Source organism: Raphanus sativus, unplaced genomic scaffold (assembly GCF_000801105.2).
Source record: "Raphanus sativus cultivar WK10039 unplaced genomic scaffold, ASM80110v3 Scaffold3952, whole genome shotgun sequence".
In the NCBI taxonomy this organism is placed as follows: domain Eukaryota; kingdom Viridiplantae; phylum Streptophyta; class Magnoliopsida; order Brassicales; family Brassicaceae; genus Raphanus; species Raphanus sativus.
Window position 1 is genome coordinate 1 of NW_026619256.1, and position 9,167 is coordinate 9,167.

The window sequence follows — 9,167 nt, forward strand, 5'->3', positions numbered from 1 at the left end:
GCTTATTGGGTCATAGTGGGCTCAGTAGGCACCGGCCCGTTATCCTTCCACCGTCGAAAGCGGGAGGTGGACGCTGCTCTGTGAAACCAGCCTCACGCAGTCTCCTCCGCTCTAAGGACTGTCCGAACCGCAAGCCTTCGCTCGAGTACGAACAGTCAACTCCCGACTTGGAACGGGCAGGCCAGTAGATAGCCTAACCGAACCCGGCCCAAAGAGATCGGCCCAATGTCCCATCACCTTATAGTCTCCACATGGATTACAAGCCCGCGTTACCAAGCTCGACGTACATTGTAGGTGAGCTAAACTTATATATATAACAAGCAAACATCTTGTTTCTCCGATGTGGGACTTTGAGCTAAACACATTTAACTTATACGGCACCGTTTTGCTTTCATCTTCAGTTACACGGTCTGAAGCTAAGCTTTCTTTTTTTCTTTTCATCCTCAACTCTCTCACTCTAATCTTCAAACGGAAACCAACCTGCAATAACATTCAGATTTTTTGAAATTGATGACTTCTGGAGAATCCACAAAAACATATTCGTATGTTGTTTGATGACTTCGCACATTCCACTGAGGTTGCTATAACCCTATAAAGAACAGTGATAGAGAACAATTTGTATACGGAGAAACCAATTCCTCCCTACCTTATGTCACTGGCTTCTTCCTCAAGTTATGTTTTGGCTAGATTTTCATGAAAGCATTGGTCTGCAACAGATTATTCGAAGCTTCAGATTCAGGAGGCATTTCTGGCAAAAGGAATGTTGTAAACTTGATGTTCCTGAGGATAATACACTTTTTGTTGTCATTTACTCATGTCTCTGAATACTTAATTGCAATCTTTGTTGTTGATGACCTAAACTTCTAGCAATATTGCTACTGTTTCTAAGGCCAGATGTATAAAAGTCTCATTGGGGTGGTGCAGCAACCAATGATGGGTCAAAAAGAGAAGATACTGACTTCTCTTTATAAGCAAAATCATTAGACGCAATCCGCTGATCATGCATTTGATCTTTTGATGATGAAGTTGATCATTAGGTTTCAGAAATTGTGTTATCATGTAGTTTAAGAGAGATCATATAACTTGACGAACAAACAACCTTATCCACAAATGAAATAACAAAATAGTATCAACCCTATACATTCTAACTTTACTGTGTAGAATCAGAAACCTTCATACAAAAGTCTACAGACAAATCAACTCTGAAGTTTCAAGTTTCAAAAGCTCCCCTCTCTTCCCATATGATCAGAAACATGTGTAGAATGCGCTCTCAAGTCTTCAAGTGCGTTACTTGAAAATTATATACCTTTCTGTACAAGCTTTACTGGTCTATCTTCAGACTAATCAGCTATAGTCTTGATTAGCTCTGGAACTTGATCTAGTAAACGATTCATGTCATCAGGGAACTCGTTCTTGGCCCTGTTGGTTCTTCCCCCCACCACCAATGTTGTTCCGTTTTGCAGTGCCCATATCTTCATATGATGTTGAACTTAAATGCCAATGGAATAAAATAGAATAAGAAAATGATGTTGAAAGATATTTGTTACTGTTACCTGTGAATGAGATAAGTAACTGATACAGGTTGTGAGCATTAGAGCACCAAAACCAGCATACACCACTGGTACTCCTGGGTCAGTCTGAGCAAACAAGACAAAGAGCATGAAAAGGGTACTTTTTATCTTAAGCTACTTGGTGACGATCATGGCTTTAACTATACCATGGAACTTGACACTAGCAATGGTAGATATCTATTGCGTTCTTCTCAACCAACCATTTCAAAAGCCACGACTCCTTCTCGCCATCTCAATTGGTGATTGGGTAACAAACACACTTACATTTTCTAGTGCTTATTTAAGAGAGCAGTCTCCAATATTTTGACTATTTTTTGTTTTGTGTGTTTGCAGGTGGTGTCTGTACTAGCTTTGGCTTCAGCTTCATCAGCAGCTAGTGTTGTAGATCTTCTTCGTTCAGACGAATCAGTTTGCCCTCCAACAGTCTGCAACAGATACCAGTTTGCAGCAACATTAGCTTTCTTGACTTGGTTCTTGTCTCTTTCTTCTTCTCTCTTCAACCTCTGGTTACTTCCTTCTCTCTGATCTAAAAAAAAGATTAGATGACAAAGACGACTAAACAAAATAGATAGGTAGCTAGAAACAAAAATGTCAATAGAAAACTCAAATCTTTGTATTGACACTTGATATGAATATACCAAAAATGAGAGTGTTAAAGCTTATGTTCCAAGTTGACTTGGTCAAAATTGAAATGGCCACACACATGTGAAGAGTTATGTGCATTTGTAGAATAAAGAAGCATTACATCATCAAAGTTCACTCACTGTTTCATTCATGCACATAAGGTACCAAAATGGCATAACAAGATATTAAAAGCACACCAACTGAACTGAGAGTTTACTAAGTCTTATTCATAAAACTTTCACTACATTATCTATTAGTACCATCAAATGACTCGCAATCATCCTGAAAAATAAACTTAGATCGAGAATGATGTTGATCGGTACAAAGCTGTCTTCCTTAGTAGCTCAGGAAATCCAGTATCAGAGACACACATCTCCCTTCTCTATGATTGCCGACTCCTAACAAAAAACTGCAGCAAGATGAAAAGGGAAGATAATGTAAAATCTAAAATAGCCAGCAAAGCTCATATGAGGGGTAGACAAATAAGCTAAAATGTACTGACGTATCAATTCAATCCAATTCCATTTCGTAGCGTGATCAAATGGTTTAAGTATCTAATAATAACAAGATACATACTTTCTTACAACAATGTTTATAGAACTTATGACCCACTAAGATCCACAAGATGTCTAAAAAGAGAGACATAAAGACAAGACAAAACTAGCTTCCAAGTCAAAACCAGCTCAGCATTTTATCATGTTTCAAAAAAAAATGCAGTAGAAGAGGTCTGAAACAGTTAAAAGGAAGAGCAAAGGACTAATCTCAATCACCTTAAGAAGTAGAAGAAGAAGATGGAGGAGCCTGAGACTGAGCAGTAGAATCAGGAATGGATGCTGAGGAAGTTGATGCAGAAGCAGCAATAGCAGCGGCTGCGGCTTGAGGAGAATAGATGCTTATTCTTAATGATCTCAGCAACAACCCAATGCTTATTCTTGCTCAACGGTCTCGAAGGATCTAACTTTACCTACACAAAAACCAAACCAAAGTTCCCAATTTTCAAATTTTCTTAGCCTAATGTATGAACCAAGACATAAAAAAAGTTTCAATTTTTCACAATCAAAGACACTAAGGAAGAGGAGAAGAAAGAAAAGAGGAGAGAGGATTTACTCGATCGCCGATGTTGCAGGAGTCTTTCTCGTCGTGAGCCATGAAATTGGAAGTGCGTTTGACGTAGCGGTTGTAGAGCTTGTTGTGGAACAGTCTGTCCACGGCTACGACTACTGATTTCTGCATCTTGTTCGAGACCACTGTGCCTATCACTGGTTTCATTCTTGCTCGAAAATCAACCCAACCAAATGAACAGAACCAAAAAAAAAATTGTTCTTGACAATCAAACAGAGATCGGAGGAGAAGAAAGGAATGATTCTTGTCTTGTCTAGGGTTTTGTAATGATGGGCTTTATTTAACTTAATTAAAATACAAAAAGTGATGGTCCGATTGGAGTCGGCTTATTGGGTCATAGTGGGCTCAGTAGGCACCGGCCCGTTATCCTTCCACCGTCGAAAGCGGGAGGTGGACGCTGCTCTGTGAAACCAGCCTCACGCAGTCTCCTCCGCTCTAAGACTGTCCGAACCGCAAGCCTTCGCTCGAGTCCGAACGGTCAACTCCCGACTTGGAACGGGCAGGCCAGTAGATAGCCTATCCGAACCCGGCCCAAAGAGATCGGCCCAATGTTCCATCACCTTATAGTCTCCACATGGATTACAAGCCCGCGTTACCAAGCTCAACGTACAATGTAGGTGAGCTAAACTTATATATACAACAAGCAAACGTTTTGTTTCTCCGATGTGGGACTTTGAGCTAAACACATTTAACTTGTACGGCGCCGTTTTGCTTTCATCTTCAGTTACACGGTCCGAAGCTAAGCTTTCTTTTTTTTTTTTTCATCCTCAACTCTCTCACTCTAATCTTCAAACGGAAACCAAACCTGCAATAACCTTCAGATTTTGAGAAATTGATGACTTCTGGAGAATCCACAAAAGCATATGTTATTTGATGGCTTCGCACATTCCACTGAGGTTGCTATAAGCCTATAAAGAACAGTGATAGAGAACAATTTGTATACGGAGAAACCAATTCCTCCCTACCTTATGTCACTGGCTTCTTCCTCAAGTTATGTTTTGGCTAGATTTTCATGAAAGCATTGGTCTGCAACAGATTATTCGAAGCTTCAGATTCAGGAGGCATTTCTGGCAAAAGGAATGTTGTAAACTTGATGTTCCTGAGGATAATACACTTTTTGTTGTCATTTACTCATGTCTCTGAATACTTATTGCAATCTTTGTTGTTGATGACCTAAACTTCTAGCAAAATTGCTACTGTCTCTAAGGCCAGATGTAGAAAAGTCCCATTGGGGTGGTGCAGCAACCAATGATGGGTTAAGAAGAGAAGATGCTGACTTCTCTTTATAAGCAAAATCATTAGACGCAATCCCCTGATCATGCATTTGATCTTTTGATGATGAACTTGATCATTAGGTTTCAGAAACTGTGTTATCATGTACTTAAGACAGATCAATAACTTGACGAACAAACAACCTTATCCACAAATGAAATAACGAAATAGTATCCACCCTATACATTCTAACTTTACTGTGTAGAATCAGAAACCTTCATACAAAAGTCTACAGACAAATCAATTCTCAAGTTTCAAAAGGTCCCCTCTCTTCCCATATGATCAGAAACATGTGTAGAATGCGCTCTCAAGTCTTCAAGTGCGTTACTTGAAAATTATATACCTTTCTGTACAAAGCTTTACTGGTCTATCTTCAGACTAATCAGCTGAAGTCTTGATTAGCTCTGGAACTTGATCTAGCAAACGATTCATGTCATCAGGGAACTCGTTCTTGGCTCTGTTGGTTCTTCCCCCCACCACCAATGTTGTTCCGTTTTGCAGTGCCCATATCTTCATTTGATGTTTTCACACAAAAAAAGAAACAAAAGAGGTTGAACTTAAATGCCAATGGAACAAAATAGAATAAAAAAGATATTTGTTACTGTTACCTGTGAATGAGATAAGTAACTGATACAGGTTGTGAGCATTAGAGCACCAAAACCAGCATACACCACTGGTACTCCTGGGTCAGTCTGAGCAAACAAGACAAAGAACATGAAAACATGTCATCTTTCTTCTTACTGTGTGTCATCAATAAACTTTCCACCCAAAGCTCTGTACCTTTAACTCAAGACCGGTACTGCCTATTGCATCCTCAATCACGATCTTCATACCATCTATCTCAATGGGAAGCTTGGAGTTTGGTCTCCTTATTCCTGCGAACTTTCCTTCCAAATCGTACACAACAATTGACTGCAGATCCCTAGCAAGCATCGATCTGCAAGAAAAAAGAACTCAAGTAAAGCAAAGTTAAAGCCTGACCACAATGTAACTTGTACTGACTTAGTTGTAAAGAGTGGTTCTTACATTCCTTTGACATTGGGAGCATTAGTATCACCAACTGGTAAGAAGGTCCCATATAACTTCTTGTCTCCATTGATCTTAAGAGGTGCCATAGCCAAGTTGAATGGTCCTTCACCATCCTTAGTCACCTGCAAAGCCGAGAAACTCCAATCTGTCTGGTATATAGTGACCCCACCGTATCTCAAAGGGTCATTGACACTAATCGTCTTCCTCAGAACTTCTTTCCCGTTAAGGTCACGTAGTGAAAGATCAGAATGAAACTGTGACACCTACAAAGAATCAATGAAACAAAGAGCTTTACTTAACTGTGAATGGCCAAAGAAAGTAGACCAAAACAAAACTCACCTCTCCACTATCGTAATAGTCCATGGTGAATCTGTTAACATGAACTTCGGTATTAAAAGAATCAGTTGGAACAGAGAGAAACCCAATTGGAGCCAAGACATCTCCCATGACAAAATTAAGCCCTTGAGGGACAGTGACCGAGCCTCTAAAGCTCCCGGTGGCACTAAGTGTTCCACCAACCATGATCAAAAGCATTGCTATATGTACTCCAATAGGCGCAAATCTACCAGCCAAACCCTTAAAAGCATACAGTGAAGGACCCTTCATAAACACCTACAGAAAACAAACAAACAAACTGAGAACAAGACAATCAAAACACTTGAAAAAAAAAAGATAGAACTAATAACGCCTGACCTCATAACCATCACCCATCAGAATCACACCCAAGTCTTGAATCGAAGCTCTCTGAAGAGTATCAGCAAAATCCTGCTTCTTGATAGCCTCATCTGACTTCATAAAACTCCATCTGAAAGTTCATGTTTTTCTTTAGCAAAACTAAAGTAATAACTATACAAAAGGAAGAGATAAAAAAGACACTGACCTTCTTGCAACCTTAACAAGAGGTATCTGAGTGGTATAAGTACAAGCCATAAGAGAAGCTGCTAAAAGAGCCAACATCCCAAGAAAAATAGGAGCAGAGTACATATGATCCAACCCAAGAGCGAAGATCCATCTCCAAGTAAAGAACCCCAACACAGGGTTATCCTCTGGATACTTCTCGAAATAGAACTCAGGGGTTTCCCCTTGTTCAATCACAGTCCCTGAAAAGAAAAAAAGATGGAAACTTTGATCAGTTTCCTACAAACCCAAATTGAATTCAAAACTCTTGGAAGCTTACCGAGAGCCATGAGAGCAGCAATGGTGGCCATCTCTGTGATTGCAAGAGGGAGATTTGATAAAACTGACAACACCTTTCTCGGTAGCCTCTTCAGAAACCCTCCTCCTCCTCCTCCTCCTCCTCCGCCGCCGTTACCACCGGAACTCTCTTCCGTAACCGGCGGGGCGGAATCGGAAAGGGAGATTGTTTTGGTGATGCGGCCATCTTGAGGATTCTGAAGCTTGCAATTGGTGGTTAGGGAGATGGTGCGAGTTCTGTGGAAGCGTGGAGAAGGACGGGAGAGAGGAGATCGTGGATTGAGTTTGGAGAAGTGGAGAATCTTAGGGTTTAGGGTTACGATCATTTTTTTGAATTTGGGGGTTTTAGCTCAACCTCCTCCACATTCCTGAAGTAATGTGCTGTGTGTGGGGATGAAATTTGAGCTTTGGTGGCACTTCTGTTATCTTGTGTTTTTCTTTTGAAGAAGAAGATGAGATATTTTTTATTTGAACCGGATTATGGTAAACCGGGTATAATAAATATCTAATTCCCGGTTTATTTTCTCGGTTCACTACATAGTAACAAAGAAAACATTTACATATAAATACAAGTATACAATACACCTAAGAGATGGAATATTCCGGCGGAAGTGATGGTGTGTTTGCATTTCCTCCGTCGTCCAAGCTTGTTTCCAACACTCTGAACACGATTAACTGTTAGGATTCTAATGCTATCTTCTCTATTAAAATATTGTCAACAACAATAGAAAAATATGGATTTCTTGTCTTTTACATATTTCAAATATGATATTTATACGCGATTTTATCGACTTGTCTGCAGTTCGTGTAGCTCTCAAGACGGAAATTTTCTTGCTACAAGACTTGGAAATAACGGCCGCCTCCAATATCTTCAAGGCTTCTTCATTCTTCACCGATCTCGGCGTCTTGTACTGACTCACTCAAGTGCCTCGAGACACAAAGAAGTTCATGAGCTCATCAAATGCACCTCTCCTTACAACCTTAATCTCAAGTGGTCCAATGATCTTATCATTCTTACGTCTTTTTCTGTAAACCGAGTGTAGAGACTCTTCAACGGTGAAGCAGCATTCCTCCATAACTTCCCGCTTGGGCTCCAGCTTCTTGTCTTTGAATTTACTCCCGAGTTCCCAATATAGCACGTAGTGTCCTCGATACGAGGAGAAGTCCACACGGCTAGTGAAATCGATGAGCACTAAGTCATGCGGCTCGAGGAGGAGCTTCGCGTTTGTAACTTGAGATATTCTCTCCTCGTAGGTCTTGTCCATGTCGATGCTCAGAACAACATTATTTCTTTCCACGAAATGAAATTGTGGCGCGTTGTTGTAGAAACCCGTTACTCGTAAAACATCTCCCAAACAGTACCTATACAAACATGTACATTAAATACACATCTTATGAAAAACCATATAAACTTGTGACACACGCTAATAAATAATTTAAATGCAAATACCTGAAAAAGTTGTGACAACATGTTCATAGTCATGGCCGACTTTAACATCTACTAGATCGACGACCACATGGTTCACTAAGGGATCATGACCAGCTTCTTGATCTTTCTTGACCTCTAAGAACTCGAAGTAAGCCATACTTGGGACGGTGGTGTAAGACACATTACAAGGCTTGCTCAGAGGATTTATATTGAGACCAAAATAAACATTCAGAGCTTCCGTAAAATAATGAAATCACAGGAAGACCACCACCATAGAACTCTAGCATTGGTATATACTGTGACATAGACCCGGTGACAACGACTTCTATGCATTTTGCATTTGCCATAGTCTCTTCACTATAGCCTTCCATGATGTTTTAGAATTTTTGGGTAAGGTTCTACACTATTTAGTAGATCCTACAATCACATACACTATTTAGATACATACATTTGTAAGTATCTATCTATATCAATAAAGGAGAATATAGTCTCTTTTCTCTTTTCAAGAAGTATTCTAAAAATCTTACGCATAAACATAGATTTTTAAATTATTTAATCTTCCTAAAATTTTTATTTTGTTAACATTTTAACCAAATCAATTAATAAAAAGTATAATGATCCATAAATATTTATATTTTATTTTTAATCCACCCAAACTTTTGACATTAGTCTACTTATTAATTTATAGTAATTTATTGAAATGAATAATATCCTTTAATTTTTTTTAATTTCAAAATATTAATAGTAAACAGTAAAAAAGATAACAATAACGAGAAAACACTAAAAGCCCTTGCATGTAAACAGTAAAAAATACTGTTTCTGTTTACTGTTTACATGCAAGGGCTTTTATTGTTTTCTCATTATTGTTTTTTTTTATTGTTTACTATCAATATTTTGAAAGATAATAAATCCATATTTTTCTATTG

General features: G+C 39.1%; 2 protein-coding genes and 2 pseudogenes across 2 annotated transcripts; 1 reads left to right on the top strand and 3 right to left on the bottom strand.

Moving 5' to 3' along the window:
• Window positions 1-1,510: 1,510 nt before the first annotated feature.
• Window positions 1,511-2,600, top strand: LOC108819152 (CASP-like protein 5C3). Its single transcript, XM_018592142.2, has 2 exons — window positions 1,511-1,818; window positions 1,905-2,600. Exons 1-2 carry the CDS (start codon window positions 1,660-1,662, stop codon window positions 2,094-2,096), a joined length of 351 nt encoding a protein of 116 aa, XP_018447644.1. The 5' UTR covers window positions 1,511-1,659; the 3' UTR covers window positions 2,097-2,600.
• Window positions 2,601-2,965: 365 nt separating this feature from the next.
• On the bottom strand, window positions 2,966-3,914 carry LOC108819151 (uncharacterized; annotated as a pseudogene).
• A 798-nt stretch (window positions 3,915-4,712) lies between these two features.
• On the bottom strand, window positions 4,713-7,166 carry LOC130507057 (cytochrome c biogenesis protein CCS1, chloroplastic-like; the record flags this gene model as incomplete). The annotated part of the gene is given in 8 exon segments (XM_057001767.1): window positions 4,713-5,099; window positions 5,198-5,281; window positions 5,370-5,526; window positions 5,616-5,881; window positions 5,958-6,230; window positions 6,312-6,423; window positions 6,499-6,718; window positions 6,796-7,166. Coding segments are annotated over 8 exon segments (1,587 nt in total). The 3' UTR covers window positions 4,713-4,967.
• Window positions 7,167-7,596: 430 nt separating this feature from the next.
• LOC130507058 (indole-3-acetic acid-amido synthetase GH3.15-like) lies at window positions 7,597-8,644 on the bottom strand (annotated as a pseudogene).
• Window positions 8,645-9,167: the final 523 nt, after the last annotated feature.

Excerpts from the sequence above, each read along its gene's own strand:
- LOC108819152 (XM_018592142.2), top strand. The coding sequence starts at position 1,660 with ATGAAAAGGGTACTTTTTATCTTAAGCTACTTGGTGACGATCATGGCT. Across the intron at positions 1,819-1,904 it reads CCATCTCAATTGGTGATTGG|GTGGTGTCTGTACTAGCTTT; the intron begins GTAACAAACACA and ends GTGTGTTTGCAG.